Source organism: Nelumbo nucifera, chromosome 8, assembly GCF_055504915.1.
Source record: "Nelumbo nucifera cultivar China Antique chromosome 8, China Antique-T2T, whole genome shotgun sequence".
NCBI classification, from domain to species: Eukaryota; Viridiplantae; Streptophyta; class Magnoliopsida; order Proteales; family Nelumbonaceae; genus Nelumbo; species Nelumbo nucifera.
Genome location: NC_142656.1, coordinates 2,720,464 through 2,738,091, shown reverse-complemented (window position 1 = coordinate 2,738,091; position 17,628 = coordinate 2,720,464). Strand labels below are relative to the sequence as shown.

The 17,628-nt window shown below is 39.9% G+C and overlaps 1 protein-coding gene across 5 annotated transcripts in view; it reads left to right on the top strand.

The window, feature by feature from the left end:
• Window positions 1–14,355, top strand: part of LOC104600565 (copper-transporting ATPase PAA2, chloroplastic) — a 35,310-nt gene extending 20,955 nt beyond the window's left edge. The window contains exons 14-17 of one of the 5 annotated variants that reach the window (XM_088892915.1): window positions 11,450–11,624; window positions 12,671–12,802; window positions 13,439–13,589; window positions 14,058–14,355. In XM_088892915.1, coding sequence (XP_088749041.1) covers window positions 11,450–11,624; window positions 12,671–12,802; window positions 13,439–13,589; window positions 14,058–14,137 — 538 coding nt within the window. In that variant the 3' untranslated portion in view covers window positions 14,138–14,355. Of the gene's footprint in view, window positions 1–11,449; window positions 11,625–12,670; window positions 12,803–13,430; window positions 13,590–14,001 lie in introns of those variants that run through there. The other 4 variants (XM_010263593.3, XM_088892916.1, XR_016079404.1 and 1 more) reach the window with 4 other exon arrangements.
• The last annotated feature ends 3,273 nt before the right edge of the window (window positions 14,356–17,628 follow it).

The following is a 17,628-nucleotide window of genomic DNA, read 5'->3' as shown; positions in this document are numbered from 1 at the left end:
TACCCATCCATCTAAATAGAACCACCCACTCTGAATGGGCCAGAAATTATCAAAGTTCGTTTTGATGATCCCTTCACTTGGAGGTACCCATGGTTGAATCAGAAGCCGTCTTTCTGGTGAAAAACAGCTATAACCTGCTAACCCCATGAATTCCATTGGAACTACTTTGAACTCCTCACTCGTTGGCATTGGATGAGTAGAAATTACTGATTGTAGATTTAGTTGAATTTCTTGTGAAAGGAAAAGGGGAGGAAGATAAAGATTTCAATAGTAGAGAAGAAAAGAGAGGGAGAAAAGAGTAGGAAGTCGACCAGGATTCTTGAATTAACCCTAGCCGCCAACCCCTCATTATATTTATACTTAACCTAAAGGATGAGATATTACAATGATGCCCTTAGTAGGGCGGCTACTAATGTAGCTAAACAGTCACAACTTAAAAACATAAACTAATGGGCCTAAAGCCCAACAACTTCCTAACTAAATAGCTTAAAATAAGAATAAAAAACAACTAGGCCCAACTCAACACTCCCCCTCAAGTTGGGAGTAAATGTCACGCATTCCCAACTTGCGTAGATCATGCTCCAGCTTGTTCTTTGCAACACTTTTTGTGAGAACATCTGCGAGCTGTAGATCAGAAGCAATGTATGGAAGACAAACTTCTCCAGAAATTACTCTTTCTCTGATAAAATGTCTATCCACTTAAATGTGCTTAGTTCGGTCATGTTGGACTGGGTTATGGACAATGTTAATTGCTGCCTGGTTGCCACAATATAACATCATAGGTTCTTCTGCCTGTACACCAATTTCTTCCAATAGGGAACGGATCCAGAGAAGTTCTGAAACTCCATGTGCCATGGCCCTGTATTCAGCTTCAGCACTTGATCTTGCCACCACTGTTTGTTTCTTACTCTTCCACGAGACAAGGTTACCCCCAACAAGGGTGCACATTCCTGAAGTTGATTTCCTGTCATCAAGGCATCCTGCCCAATCTGCATCTGTATAAGCCTATAGTTTCAACTATCCATGATCAGTACACAATATGCATCTGCTCGAGTGTCCCTTCAGATAAGCAAGAATCCTGTCAACTGCCTCCCAATGCTGGACTCGTGGAGCATGCATGTATTGACTTACCACACTTACTGCATAGGAAATGTCTGGTCTTGTCATACACAAGTATAGCAGCCGACCTACAAGTATCTGATATCTCCCAATTGTCCTTTACTGGTTCACCTTCTGATGCATTGATTCTATGGTTCTGATCAATAGGGGTACTGATTGCCTTCGTTCCAAGCTTCCCTGTCTCTTGAAGAAGATCCAAGACATACTTCCTTTGAGAGATAAAAATTCCATGTTTTGATCTTGCAACTTCAATGCCTAGGAAGTATCTCAGTTCTCCAAGATCCTTAATTTCAAATTCTTTATGTAGATTCATTTTCAGACAATCAATCCCACTTAGGTCATTCCCCGTGATAACAATATCATCCACATAAACAATTAGGATTGACACCAAAGATCCCCTTCGCTTCACAAACAAGGTATGATCGGATTGAGTCTGGGTGTATCCAAAAGCAATCAAGGCTTTTCTGAATCTGTCAAACCATGCTCTGGGAGATTGTTTCAAGCCATAAAATGACTTCTTAAGCCTGCATACCTTTCCCTTTTCAGTATCACTATAAAAGCCAGCAGGAAGATTCATATACACTTCCTCTTGCAGATCCCCATTTAGGAAAGCATTCTTCACATCAAGAGAATGTGGTGAGCTCTGTGACACTGGTGGTGAACGAGGGCTCCAGTCCTACTCTACAGAGAATTAAGGACTCAGGTTCTGTGCACTGCACTCTATCCCAAGAATTTCCATGTCCTGAGGCTAAGGAGATAGATAGCTGCGAGGTGGAGGGAGAAGAATCCGTAAGGAAGCCTAATAGCGCTGATGATGAAACTCCGAAGGAGGACTTTGGGTTCCCTTCCTTGGCTTAAGTGAAAAACAAGGCCCTCTCTGTTATCCCCACTGAAGCGGTAAGTTTGGAAACCCTGTCTCCCTCCTCCCTGCCCTCTGTAATTCCTGCTTCCCTTTCTTCTTCTCTTGGAGCTGGAATCTCGAAGGTTGTTGGAGCTGGGGTGGGTAGGGAGTCTGAAGATGTGGGAGGGAAGGGAGTTAGCCGGAAGAGGAAGAAGTCTGGGGGAGAAGCTCACAAAGTGTATAATAGAAGGCAGTATGAAAAGAGGGAGAATTCAAAGTTGAAGGTGGTGAAGGGTTGGGGGAAGGAAGAGAAATTTCAGCGGAGGTCAAAGAAGGGAAAGAAAAAGGGGAAGAATGTTCTGAGAGAGGGAAGGTAGATATTGGTAGCTTGGTGGAGAGACGGGTGAAGGTAGGCAAATCTCTTGGGCTGTTTTCCCTGGGAGGGGAGGGGACAGTGAGGAGAGACATAGAATAGTTCGAGAAAATAGAAGGAAGATCATAAAAAAAAAAAAAAGAATTGTTTCAGGGGAGGGGGAGAGGTGCGAGAAGAAGGGGAAGGGAGGGAAGATGGTTTAGCTGATGATGAGTGACGGACATAACCACCTTTTGGGGTTCCCACGGGGGGGGGGGAGGTTTCAGAGTATGATTCCGGTTTCCTGGATTGTGAGAGGGCTGAGATAAGAAAGAAGAAGAAGAATAGTCATGATTGTATTAAGAAAGGCACAATACCCATTGGTAGACTTTCGGTCATCGACTGCTCCTGTCCAATCAGCATCAGTATATACTTCCACCTTTAAGTGACCATGTTTCTGGAACAACAAACCAGCTCCGGGAAACTTCTTGAGGCATCTAAGGATCCTCTCTGCAACTTCAAAGTGAGTTGTCCTAGGACTGTGCATGAACTGACTAAGGACACCCACTGCATAAGCAATATCAGGCCTGGTCATAGACAAATACAAGAGTCTCCCTACGAGTCTCTGGAACTTCACATCTTTCAAAAACTCTCCCTGACCGTCTCCTAGATGATGATTAGATTCAATTGGTGAGTCAATTGGTTTTACCCCCAACTTGCTTGTATCTTCTAGTAGATCTAGTACATATTTCCGTTGGGAAATAAAGATGCCCTTGTGAGAGAGGGCAACTTCAACTCCAAGGAAATAACGTAAGGGGCCTAGATCTTTCACCTCAAATTGAGTGGCTAAGAATTTTTTTAGTCTCTGTATTTCAGCCTCTCAATCTCCTGTGATCACTATGTCATCTACATACACAATAAGAGCTGCAATTTTCCCTTCACCTCTTTTCACAAATAGAGTGTGATCTAACTGGCATTGTTTGAACCCCATCTGTTGAACTGATAAATGGAACTTTCTAAACCAAGCCCGAGGTGATTGTTTCAACCCATATAAAGATTTTTTTAACCTACACACCTTTTGTTCACTGCCTTTGACACAGAAACCTGGAGGTTGGGTCATGTACACTTCCTCTTCCAAGTCACCATTCAAGAAAGCATTTTTGATGTCCAATTGGTGAAATTCCCAGTCAAGATTTGCTGCCAATGAAAGAAGGATCCCGATCGAGTTCATCTTGGCTACTAGAGCAAAAGTCTCTGCATAGTCCACTCCATATACTTGTGTAAAACCTCTTGCTACCAGTCTATCCTTGTACCTTTCAACAGTTCCATCAGCCTTGTGTTTCACTGTGAACACCCACTTGCAACCCACTAGTTCCTTCCCTTCAGGAAGGTCCACCAACTCCCAAGTGTCATTTTTGTGTAATGCATCAATTTCTTCCTGCATTGCATCTGTCCATTCAGGTTTAGATAAAGCTTCTACCACATTCTTAGGAACAGGGACACTGTCCACAGAAAAGGGGAATGCACGGAATGAAGGTGAAACGTGATCATAGGACACAAAATTAGAGATAAGATGATTAGTGGTACAAGATCTAACACCCTTTCTCTTAGCAATAAGAATATTAAGATCATTGGTGACAAGGGAATCAACATTTAAAGGAGCAGATATATCAATGGGGAGCAAGTGTATCTGGCTGATGAGACGGATCTGCCTCGGGTGAATCCGATGATGTTGGTTGCATAGTGTCTGGCTCCACGGCTCTTGAACTCTGTTGGCTCTTATGGCGACGATGAAAAACCCGGAATGTCGGAGGATCGGGTAAAGGAGGTAGTTGAGTTTGAGTCGCCTATTTCTCCTCAACCCTACTCTCCCCCTGAGGAGAAACCGAGAAGAAAGGTTGATTCTCAAAGAAGGATACATCAGTGGAGACATAGTACTTGCGAGAGGTAGGACCATAGCAACGATACCCCTTTTGAGATAAAGGGTAACCAAGGAAAACACAAGGAATAGCCTGAGGATCAAGCTTACCTCGAGTAGGGGACAGGTTATAGACCATAGCACCCAAAAACACGCATCAGAATGGTGGACAACGGAGCTATAGGAAACAGAAGCTGATGTGGGGCCTTATACTCTAGTAACCGAGATGGCATACGGTTGATGATGTATGTAGCACACAAAACTGTATCCATCCAAAAACGTTTTGGCACGTTCATATGAATTAATAAGTCACGAGCTACTTCAAGAAGGTGACGGTTCTTTCGTTCAGCAACACCATTTTGTTGGGGTGTCCTGGCACAAGAGCTTCGCTGAAGTGACCCACTCGAAGCAAAAAACTCTGTGAGATCACTATGGAAGTATTCCTTCGCATTGTCCGACTGGAAAATATGGATTTCAGTTTGGAACTGAGTGAACACCATGCGTTGAAAGTCTTTCACAATTTTTGGCACTTCATCTCGAGATCGCATAGGGTAAACCCAAGTGTATCTAGAGTAATCATCAATCAAGGTAATGAAGTACTTATATCCAGCCTCAGTGGGTAGAGTAACAGGGCCCCAAACATCAGAATAAACAATATGAAATGGAAATTCAGATCTTTTATTTCTCAAAGGTAAAGAACTTCTACAATGTTTACTCAATTGACATGTCTGACACTGTAACTAACTCACTGACAAGGACTCGAACAACTTTGGGAACATAACTTTTAATGACTCAAAAGAAAGATGACCTAGACGACTATGCTATAAATAGGCTTGACTCTCACTTGACAAACTCATGGACTCTGTAGCCACAAGACCAGCTTTATTCTCCAACACGTAGAGACCATCCACTATGCTTCCTCTACCAATTGTCTTCCTCGAGGCCAAATCCTGAAACACACATGAAGACGGAAAAAAAGTGATTGAACAGTTCAAGGAGTGAGTTATACTACTAATGGACAACAAATTAATAGGTAATTTCGGAACATGCAGTACATTAGAAAGGGTAAGGCCGAGTGGGAGAGGTATGGTACCTTGGCCAGCTATGGTAGAGAAAGAATCATCAGCTAGTCTCACCTTATCTCTCCCAGAGAAAAGGTTATATGTCTGAAATAAATTTGACTTACCGGTCATGTGGTTTGAGGCTCCGGAGTCAATAACCCAAGGAGAATCAGTGGTATGAGATGACACATGGAAGGCAGTGGCAGCGTTACCTGATGTAGACGCGAAAGAGGTAGAGGGATTAGGACCAGAATCCATTTGGCGGAGAGTCCTACCATACAATTCCAAATGGTCACGAAAGGAGTTGATAATTTCTTCCTTAGGGTCAGAACTGGGATGCCTCTCCTAAGTTACCAATGGACTAGTCTTTGTCGACGCTATATTAGCTGAGTTATACTTTTTTTGATTCTGCTGGCTTGGTTTCTTGCCCTGATCAGGTGTTGACTTCTTACCCAAATCCTGTGCCCATTTAGGTTTTCCATGGAGATCCCAACATGTATCTCTCGTGTGTCGTGTCTTCTGGCAGTGAGTGCACCAAAGTTTATTCTTATCATTTGTTCTTTTCTGAGAGTCACCTTTCTTAAAAGCACCTCCGACATTTGTATCTGAATTTCCCCGGACAGCTAGGGCAACTAACTCCCCCTCTACACAATTCATCACACTTCTTCTACTCTCTTCTGATTGCACCAAGGCATACACCTCCTGAACTGATGGCAAGTCTTTACTACCCAAGATCTGCACCCTGATGGACTCATATGAAGGATTCAGCCCTAGGAGAAAGGCAAAGACCCGTTGCTGAGATACAAGTGACTTATACACCTTTGCATCTTCATCACACTTCCAATTCACATTCTGGTAGTGATCAAGTTCTTTCCATATCGATGTCAAATCAGAATAGTACATCGAGAGACTCTTCTCCCCTTGCTTACAAGTAGAGGATTCAGCTTGCAGTTGATATATCTTGGCATAGTGTCTCTACTCTGAATAGGTGGTCTTTGCTTGTTCCCATATCTCACAAGCAGTTTCAGCCCACAAGCAGATTCAGCTTGCAGTTGATATATCTTGGCATAGTGTCTCTACTCTGAATAGGTGGTCTTTGCTTGTTCCCATATCTCACAAGCAGTTTCAGCCCACAAGCAGATTCAGCTTGCAGTTGATATATCTTGGCATAGTGTCTCTACTCTGAATAGGTGGTCTTTGCTTGTTCCCATATCTCACAAGCAGTTTCAGCCCACAAGCAGATTCAGCTTGCAGTTGATATATCTTGGCATAGTGTCTCTACTCTGAATAGGTGGTCTTTGCTTGTTCCCATATCTCACAAGCAGTTTCAGCCCACATAAAAGTCTTCCTTACCTGTGGCAGCATGGAAACCAAGAACCATGACATCACCATACTAATCTCTTGGCTCCACCTATCATATTCAGCACTTCCGTACTTCGGTTCCTTCACTCTCCCGTTGATGTATCCTATTTTCCCCCTAGCAGTGATGTAGAGTTTTATTCCCCTAGACCACTCAAGGTAGTTCAGACCATCAAAGGGAATAACAGCCATGGGGAAACTCATATCCATTCCCCCACTCACTCCATTGTGGCTCCCTGGAATCTCTGAAGTAGCAGAATTCTCAGACGACATGGTAAGCACAAGTTTTTTTATCTAAACTTTCAACTTAGGATCCCTTCTTATATCGACAAAAAACTTCACACACAATAATTCAGTTCTGGACTTAATCTGAGCACAAAAAACAAACAGCACCAACTTCCAAAGAAGAACTATGACGAGACTGATTTTCACCACAGCATTAATCAATAACGTGTAAGTTCCACCACAGCATTAATCAATAAGAGAGATCCTAACACACATGAAATCAGACTAACGAGCAGAGAAAACAGGTCATCTACGACCTACAGTCACCTTTTCATAGGTACAGGATCACACGATCCAACAAATAAAAGATATAACCCTCACAAAAGTCTGCTGACATTCAGTGGTTTGGATTCATTCGCTCTCAACTTGGTACACGACCAAGGAAAGAAATAACGGAAGAAAGAAAACTTTAGGGTTGTACCAGTTGCAGATCTGATTTGATCAGCCCAGATTCAGTCCTCTGTTCCGCCTAGATTCAGCAACTTGAAGAGAGAAAACTTGGTCGCCCAGATTCAACAACCTTGCTCTGATACCATCTTGACAATAAATCTGATTGAAACATGAGGAAATAGAGAAGAGAAGGAAAGAAGAGAGAAAGGAGAAGGAAGAAAGGAAGAAGAAAAAGTTTGGAGCAATAGAACAGAGCTGGCGGCGCCAGCTTTTATTATATTATATAGGGCGGCAGAAATAAGAGGGGAAAAGACCCTTGTGCCCCTGCTGTTAGTGAGTACAATAACAGACATAACAGAAATAAAAAAAAAAAAAACAGAAATAAAAAACGCTTTAACTAGCCAAACAGACCCTAACACAAATAACTAAATTATTTCAACAGAGGTGTTCAAATTGAAATTAAAGATCAATTTCTGGGGTGCTAATAGTGGGGATTGGGCAGAGGAAGCTTGAAAGTTTGGAATATCAGGCTTTCAGCCAGAATCTGCTGCAGAAAGTTTGCCTTCATGGCCAAAGTTGAGGGGAAGCAGGTAAGCTAGATTGCTCTGGAGTCGTATCCCACTTGCAGGTTACTGGAATGTTTGAAAGAAAAAGAATCGAAGAATTTTTGGAGACAAGTATTGGAATATAGGCAAGGTTGAGGCAGCTGTTAACACATCAGTTGCCGTTTGGATTTCATCATCTCTAGACTTTTTTTCAAGTTTCTAGGAAGATTTGGGGAACAATTGGGGAGATATTGTGGGGATTCATCTTGTATCTTGGATGGTTTATTTTATTTCTCCTTCCTAGCAATTCTGTTTTGTTGTTTTGTTTGCGGGTGATTCCTTATCACGTTGTAGATTGTAATCTTTTTCCTTTTTTAATGAATTTTCTTTTTGACAATTGTCATTCTCTCAACCCATAAAGCTTAGGGGCTAGGGTGCATATCCAAGTTTCTATGTTTGTTGGAGCATCTCACTAATGTTGATTATTTTAAAAGCAACCTCCTAGCAAAAATATTTTGACTTTTCGGTGGAGTAGGACCATCTAAATATCTTTAACCAAGAAATGTTGGAGCAGTTGGGAGGAAATGTGCAAAGCTTTGGAAAAGGAAGAGCAAGAGAAGAGATTCAATAAACTGGAAGACCATGCTTTATATGTTACTTCTAGTAAATTGAGTAAACCCATCTTTGAGAGATTCAATAAAACCAATCACCTGAATACTCGTGGTCTCTAAAGCTTGTTTTAAAGTCCCAAAAGATGAAATAATACTCAAAGAGGAAAAAGAAACCACTTAGGCAACCCAGGTTTGGCAGGAGTAGGAGGTGTTTACAGAAACAAGTGGGAGGAGATTCTGGCACAGTCATAGGGTGGATAATGAATAACAGCATCAGACCCTGGTGCTTTAGGGACCCCATTTGAGAGGCAACAAGGTGAGCAAGGCAAATGGGAGTTATTTTCAGCTGGAAAAGATCAGCAAGTGGGATGGCAGATGCATTAGCTAGACAAGGGCCCACAGGGACCAAATATTTTGGGGGAAGTATTGATAGGGAAGCTGCAAACTCTGTATCCTAGCAAAAGAAAAAGGCCCAGGAATTTATGTAAGATTGGGGTGCATTGGCACAACCAATGCTGTAAATAGCTTTTTTATCAGTTTGTAAATAGCTAATTGTTTATCTACAATTAATAAAATTTTTAAGCTACCCATCAAAAAAAGAGGAAAAAGAAACCAAATTTCAGATGGGTTTGTTTCTACAGAGTGATATACAGAACAGTGTAGGGTGTTTCAGATATGACGGCATGTTGCCTCACAAAGTGTTGTTCTGGAAATAGATTCTTTAGCCAGAAATAGTGAAGCATTTCAGTTCTTTTGTCAAGTTCATAAACACGAGGACTTAAATTGCAAGTGAAAGCAGCATTCTAGACTTCAAAATCTACCTTTTTATGGGTTTGGAAAGGAAACATGCATAGGATTGCCAAGAGCAAAACATGATGATCTGGGAAAACATTTTTAGGCAGAATTTTTGAAAAACAAGATGTATAAAATGCATTAGACAGTAATTCATGTTGGAAAAGAATGGTCCCACAAAAGGGTATAAAAAGGAAAGAAAATTCTGAAGTGTTGGACCAGAATCTGTGAACAGTCAAGAGTCTGATTGTGTCTGGTATGGATACTTTGTCCATTTAGAAGAGGCATTGCAATATGTCTTGGTATACATGGGAGAACTGCTAACTTTTCCTAGTCTCTGCCTAGTGCAGCATGGATGGGCTTCATCCAATTACCTGCTTTCCCAGTCCAAAACTAGTTTATGTTGATCTTAAACTCAAAGTAGAAGGTAGTCTCATGTTTAGCCCATAAATAAGGACCATCCAAGGATTCTCATTCTGAAGTAGGCAAGCTTTAAAGCACTATGGGTAACAGTGTGGATGGCTCCAGGATGTTCTCTATTTTTTCTTGTGTTATGTGTTTATCCTTGATTCTCAAGTTATTTCCTAGAGAGAACCACTATCTTTCTTTATAAATGGCATTGTACTATTCATTGTCAAAATAATGAAGGTTATTACCTCTTTAAAACTTCTATTCTTTGCACATCAAGTAATCACCAACATTCTTTTGAGTAGCTGAGTAAAGTGTAACCAGATACCATACCCAAAGGAATAATGCATGAAAATATGGTTCGGTGACTTCTCTTCATTGCACAAGCTGCAAGCATTAGCCATGTTCTCCCCTTTCTCAAGCAGCCCATCAATCATTAGAATTCTATCCAGAATATCCTTCCACAAAAAGAAGGCTCACCTTCTATGGGACTTGCCTTCCAAATCCATTTCAATGGAACAGGCTTTCCCCTAGGATCCAGCAATGCCTCATAAAATGAGTTAACTGTAAAACCTCTCACTTGGCTGTTTTCCATAATTGTCAGTCTCGATTGTCTGGATGTATCTGGATCTGTTTGATCTCTTCCAACAAAGTCACCACTCTAAATTATCAAAAAAAAAAAGTCACCACTCTGTCAGCTTCCTATTAAAACCACACAATCTGGCTGCCAATAATCTCATAGCAATCTGAACAAAGAAGAGTACAAGGCACATAGTAATCTTGTCCCACATCACAGAAATTTCTAACAAATGGTGTTGCCTTCAGCTCCAGGTTGGTATTAAATGTAGTGAGAGAAAGATTACTACCATAATACCTTTCCATAAGCTGGATCCATATGAATTCCTGATAGGGACCAACTCCCAATCAAGGGCCAAGCTACCATACTTGGATTAACTCACCTTCTTCCCCATATCTCCATAACCATTTACCTAGAAAGCTTGATTTGTTATTCCAAGGGGAGCAAATGTCAATAGCTCCCATTTTTTTAGTCTGGCAAACCTTAGACCAGGCCACTAGATGGTATTCATTGTTAAATTACGGGTCCTTGGGCAATTTCTCACTACTTCAATCCATGTCCTTTTTGGTGGATTATAAGCTTCTGAATTATGGTAAAAATTGGACTCTGCTTGGTATCACAGAAAAGAAAAGACGAGAATAGAAAATTTTTTCCTGACAACACTACAACAGTTTGGTTGTCCATAAAAAGAAAGAAAATTTTTAATGAATTGTGATAGTTGTGGGACTCATGAGCCTTTTACCAATTGAGTTTTAACTTTTAAACACTTACTGCTATATGTGGACCCCTGTGACTCAGAAAACCTGACAACTAGAACCCACAGAATCTTCTTTGCAACCAAACATACCTTAAAAGCATAATTAGAAAATCATTTCTAGTCACCCTAACTTTCCTGCATTTTGGGCAACCAAAACAGTCTTATGCTACCAATATTACTTGATATTTGAAAACTTTCTCAGATCTGTTGTAGAATATTTATAACATCGCTTCTTTTCTTAGGTGCTATTAATGTCACTCACAGTGCCATTACTATCCCGATTCTATAACTTCAAATGAAGGAAGTGACATGCTATGCTTATTTGTTTTGGGGGATTCCAGTACATAATCATTCTATTCATCATACTCTGCTAATTGGAAATGGTGCTATTGCTTACTGGTTCCATGTGCTTATTTCATTGTTCTGGTGTCAAGGCTCCAGAAAAAGGGTGTCAAAACAATTCTCTTGTCCGGCGATAGGGAAGAGGCAGTGGAAACCATAGCCAGAACAGTTGGAATTGGAAGTGAAAGTGTCAATGCATCCTTAACTCCACAGCAGAAATCTGGTGTCATATCAAGTCTTCAAACTAAAGGACATTGCATCGCCATGGTAACCCACTTTATTGGCATTTTCTGTAGTTCAGCTATTATGCTTGACATATTTCAGCAAACACTCCCCCATAAAGTGCGTTCCCAAGGTTTAGTGATTATGGACATTTCAAATAAGCTAGAGGAAAAAAAAAGAGAAAAGTGATTTTTTTTGTTGAGTGTTTTTTTTTTTGTAAAACTTTGTCAGCAAAAAAAAAAAAAAAAAAAACAAAACAAAAAACTTACCCATCAATAATAAATAATGGGGGAGTGATCTAGGCACATCCTATTTTGATAAAGGGGGCACACCCCTAATCATTACTCAAAATGTACATGGATTAAAAGTCAAAAACACTTCATGTTATGACTTTTGTCATAACCAACAGTAGTTTCTTTGTCTTATTACTAGGGATGTACCCAGTTTATCAACACAGTTATTGATCAAAAAAAAAAAGTACCCAGTTTATTAAAAATGGGATGTGCCCATTGTCCAGATCGGTTTCCATAATAAATAGAAGAGTTACTCTTCTTTTCTTCCCAATTAAGCCCCACATCAGTCTATTTTGCATTTATCACTGCAATACCACCTCCACTTGTTTGTTCCACGTATCTTTAATGTATCAATCCCAATGTAGCTCCCAGGCCAGTTTTAGGTGATGTTTGCAAATCCTAGTTTGGGATTCTCAAATAGCATCCTTGGCATAAAATTTTGGATTTTGTGGGTAGTTTAAACTTCTTAATTTTTCTTCATTTGAAAATACTTTGAAGGATTTTGGTCATCTAGGACTATTGTCAAAAGACAATACAGGGATCAAATGCTTCCAAGTAGAGAAAAACTACAACACAACACTTGATTCCCTGAATAGCAAATTGAAATTAACCATAGGTGGTTCTTCTGAAATTTACTGAAAATGACTAGAAGAGGTTTCAACTTTCAACCACTCCTATCATATTGGAGTTTAGGTGCATTGTATTGCCTTAACTGTCTGAGCAAGCAAGACCTAGATATTCTTGTACTTTAGTTTTACCAGGGAAATTATATATGACAGATGTTTGTATCTCTTGAAGGTGGGTGATGGCATAAATGATGCGCCATCTCTGGCTCTTGCTGATGTTGGGATTGCTTTGCAAATTGAAGGGAAAGAAAATGCTGCATCTGATGCAGCCTCTGTTATTCTTCTTGGCAACAAACTCTCACAGGTCTGTTTTTCTGCTAGAAATATGTTTTGTAGTTTACCTGGTAAATGATGCATCATTTATAACCTCCACAAGTGCAGTTTATAACACAAGCTGACGTACAAGAAATTATTTTAATAGCTTGGCAGATGATGGAATAGTGTTATTATCTCTATTTGAATTTATAGATGTAAATGACATCCTTGTTGTATTCCTATTCTCAAGATATTATTTGGAAATCGGAGTTCATATTTCTTGAAGTAATAAATATACCGAATTTTCATTCTTCTGTTAATTATCTCTTGAGAACTCAGGCCATTGTTAGTCTAAAAACACAGAAAAGCTAGTTGCTCTACATCCACTATTGTTTTCACTGATACTGAAGGTATCAAGGAAACTTCCAATATCAATTGTCAACAAGTGATTAAACTTTTAAATAATTAAAATAACCACATGAAAACATAACTAGGATTCTCTCAAGGCTTCTATTTATACAACTATAAATATTTTCCAGTGTTTTGTGTTCATTCAGTTTCTTATAAGGTTGTTGGAGGCCTGTTTCCAGTTTCAATTACTATCATGAGTTGGAATGATTTTTCTGACTGAGAAGAAAATCATTGTTTTATTCTCACATATTTCCATCTCTTCTGAGGTTGACAGGTGGTAGATGCACTGGACCTTGCACAGGCTACAATGGCGAAAGTCCATCAAAATTTATCATGGGCAGTGGCATATAATGTCGTTGCTATACCAATTGCTGCTGGGGTTTTACTTCCAAATTTTGATTTTGCCATGACGCCTTCACTTTCAGGTGAGTAAAATTGAACTAGCATTAGGATACTTGAGGTATTTACTGTGGAAAAAAAGAATATTTTAGATATGCATGGCAAAATATTCAAGCTACTGGAGAACAGTCATCCTTTGTGTTTCTGTTGTACAAGTTGATAGATTTAGGGTTTTGGCTCACCATCTTATGGGGCCGCAAAGTTTTTTTTTTTTTCTTTATTTGCCCCCGGGGGGGGGGTATTTTTGTTTTGTTTTTTCCGTGTTTTTGGGGGGTCTTGACAGTCTGCATGTGTGTCCAGATGATTGGGGAATGAGGTTGTGCTCCCATTAATGATTTTGTAGTTTTTGTTTCCTTAGTCTAGAAATCATCAAGTTGAGGTTGGTTGTTAAAATCATTTTAACTAGAAAAACACTAAAATACTGATGTGTTTTGACAGGTGGACTGATGGCTTTGAGTTCTATATTTGTCGTCACTAATTCTCTCCTTCTACAGCTTCGTGGATCTACCACAAAGAGAAAGAGCTAGCCATGTATGCCAACAACCGGATCTGTAATTTTTTTTCTGTAAATTAGAATTGTATCTTCAATGTGCATTGTATGCGGAGGATGATTCAGAATGGGAATAGAAGAATAAGATATGTAATATATCTTTTTTTTTTAATTCTATTAGCGTCAGTTGTTTTTTTTTAACCAAATAAAAATATGTAGTCAGAAATCAGAATATACATGCCGCTTGACTAAAACATGTAAATGTGGCCAGTTTGTGAAAGAAAACCGGTACCTTTGTTGAAGCCGTGCTTTTCCTTGAATTTCGCACCTGTTCCTTCCTTTGCATCAGAATATACCACGATCAACCGCAAAAATTTGCCCGGAGAGATCAGCATCCCGAACTCTTCCAACTGCTACAAGAGAAATAAAATAAACTCTTGCTTGCTGAGTTTCTGGATCATATCCTATATGACCGATACAAGCGTACCAAGTTGTTGGCCTGAACGAATGTATCCGAGGGGGAATCTAGTTGTTGTAATCCTGCCACCCATATTTGCATAAATGATAGTCTATAAATGTTTGGACAATAGATTGTGGGGAAAATGATATCTTGCATACGAGTATCAAACGCTCATTATTTGATCGAATCTGACCTTGTCTCCGCATATAAACTTCGAAACAACAAGTAGAACAATTTATTTGGCAGAAATAAAAATATAATTTATTGCAACTCTTGGTTCGGACAACGGAGCGGAAATTGACATCTTTGCAACCTGAATTATAGAAGAAACTTTTCGAACCTTGGGCCTTGGGGATCAAGAACTAAGATACGTATTTGTTGAGCTCTATATAAAATCTTGGAAAGCTAAGAAGAGAGAGCTCTCCGGTATCTGTTCCTATTCTATATATTTCTCAAATAGCGGCTAAATTTGAACCAACAAAATAAACATCACTAAAGAGCAACGCTTATAGATCACAGGACCCATGAAAGTAAGTTGAAGAGAGAACAAAGATAAAGATTTCATCACACATCAACACACACACAACTCAAGCTTTACATTAGCTTATGGAAAGCCATAAAGCATTACCTTCATATACTTAAATACAAGTATTACCAAAAAAATGATACGAAAGGTAGTTAAACTTGGAAACCTTCTCCCGTGGCCACCCCATAGTGACCCCCAAATGAAGGAATACCTCAACACATAACCACAGCTTGTTATATATTTTTGTTAGCCTTCAAAATCAGTTTTCACCCACTGCCCGTATTTGTTCTTCATCTTCTCATCCGATTCCTTTGCACGAACCTCTGCAATCTTGGCCGCATTTGCCATCGACTCCTCCTGCACTCGAGCCATCCTCCTGCTTCTTTTCCTTGCTGTCGCCTCCCTCTCAGTTTCCAACCCCTCGTACTCCTTCACCCAACAGCTGTGAACCGCACAAGCCAAGACCAGAACACCCAGGTCCGTAAGGAGCATAGCCATAAGAGTCCCACACTCCACCCTGACCAAAAACCGAGCTTCTTTCGGATCCCTTGGAGAGCTTAGTAATTGGAGGCTTGAATTCTCTTGGGTAAACAAGGCCAGGATGCCGAGCACTTGGCCAATAGATGAAGCGAGGAGAAGCGAAATATGGGTTATGAAACAGAAACGAGTGAGCTGAGAGTAGAAGCCCACAAGAGATGAAAGAAGTGAGAGGCAGGAGACCACGAGGAGTGCCCAACCGAGTGAACTAGGGGGATTCTTGAGCAGAAAAATGGGAGGAAAAGAGGCTGATGATAGGATGAATAGAATGAAACTGAGGGAAGACAGGATGAGATTAGGAAAGGAGAAAGAACTTCTAAGCTTGGAGGAAGCCATTTCGGTGGATGGGGTATTCTCTGGTGAAGGGGTAAGTTTTGCTCTGATGAAGGTTAAGTCTTCTTAAGCAGGGTGGGCAGAAATTTGAATTTTTATACTGAGTGAAATTTGGCCGTTGTAATCTCATTACTCTAACGGCTAGGTAGAAGAGGGCCCTCCGCCCTCGGAGGCCGGAGCCCAAGATCTTTTCAAAAATCACGGTTGCTGCAAAATTCTCCCACTGACTGACCCTTTCTTTCCCTTTTTAAAGTGTGTAGAACACTAGAACGTTGGCTTTTTAAACTTTGAAACCTGTCTCTCCCTCTAGTTAAATTCAAATTTGAGCCTAGGCTCATTTTTGGAAAGAATACAAATATAAATATGTATAAATACATACAAAATAATATAAAATTTACACTCTACGTATTTGTATTTGTGTATTTATACTCTTGCCGAACTGAACCTAAAGGAAAAGCAATTATGTCGACATCATTATTTATGCTAATATTAAGTGGCGTCGAGTTTTATATTTCTCAGTGATTTTGAGTTGTCGCTGGTTAGATGAACCAGCGAAGAGATGGCTTTTCAGGTGACCGAACTGTAAACTGTTCTTTTATATATTTGATGGATATTCCATGTGAGGTCGAGAGTTTCAAATTGGAAAATTTTAGTATTAGGATCATGTTTAACAGGAAATAGTGGAACAGAGACTTTATCTCAGGTGGTGTTTGGAATTAATGCCTTTTTTGAGAGGTGTTTTCTCAGAATAAGGTGCTGCATAGGCATGCCATTTTTTCTGGTTTTCTATTTCGTACCATTGATTGCTGCCACATAGACATTTTTAGTCATGTCAGCATATTGTTGCTAGTAACAGTACAAAAAACAAAGAGCATCAAAAAGGACATTTTCTCGCCACCACTTTTCTGATTTTCAAGATGTGGTTTAAGAAAACATTATTTAGAAAAATGGCTAACCAAACATTAGGCATTTTTTGAAAAAAAAATGGATTTTATATGTTGTGCTAGTGTGGCACTGTTTTCGAAGAAACGGCATTGATGCCAAATACCTGCATTGGTGGATTCTGCTCTGGATCCAGTACTGCATTTCGACTTGTCTGAAAAATTCATGGCGAGACAACACCAATTAATATAGCGTATGTTTGGCATCGATGCCATTGCTCCAAAAAGTGGCGACACATCAGTGCTACGTCAGAAAAAATGATGCTCCAGGATGCACTTGTTTGTTTGGAACCATTTTTTCATAAAAAATGGTTTTGGTGTGGCTTGGAGCAACACCAAATTTGGCATTTTCTGGAGCTGCAGCTTGTTGTTGCCAACAGAAACATGATGTGGCACTGGATAATAGGTACCAGTACTGAAAACGCTTCCTAGAGCATTGGTACCAAACAAAAAACATTTCTGCTTCTCCAGCAAAGGTCCTACTTGGCAGCACCGTTTTCTGATGCCAAACATATGCTTAGTTTGTGTTTGGTTTGAAGGAAAAAAGTAGGAAAAGAAAAAAAATAATAGAAAAACCTTTATAAACCTTGTATTGATTTTCCTACCTTCTCCTTCAAACCAAGCATAGCATTAGCAAATGGATTACCATTTTTTCTTTTCGAGAGAGTAAGAGGTTTGTTTGACAATGTCCTTTGATTAAAGAAGAAGAAGAAAAAAGAGGAAGAAATAGAGCAAGCAGTGAGAGAGGTAGGAAGTCAGTGGGGCGCTGGTGTTATTC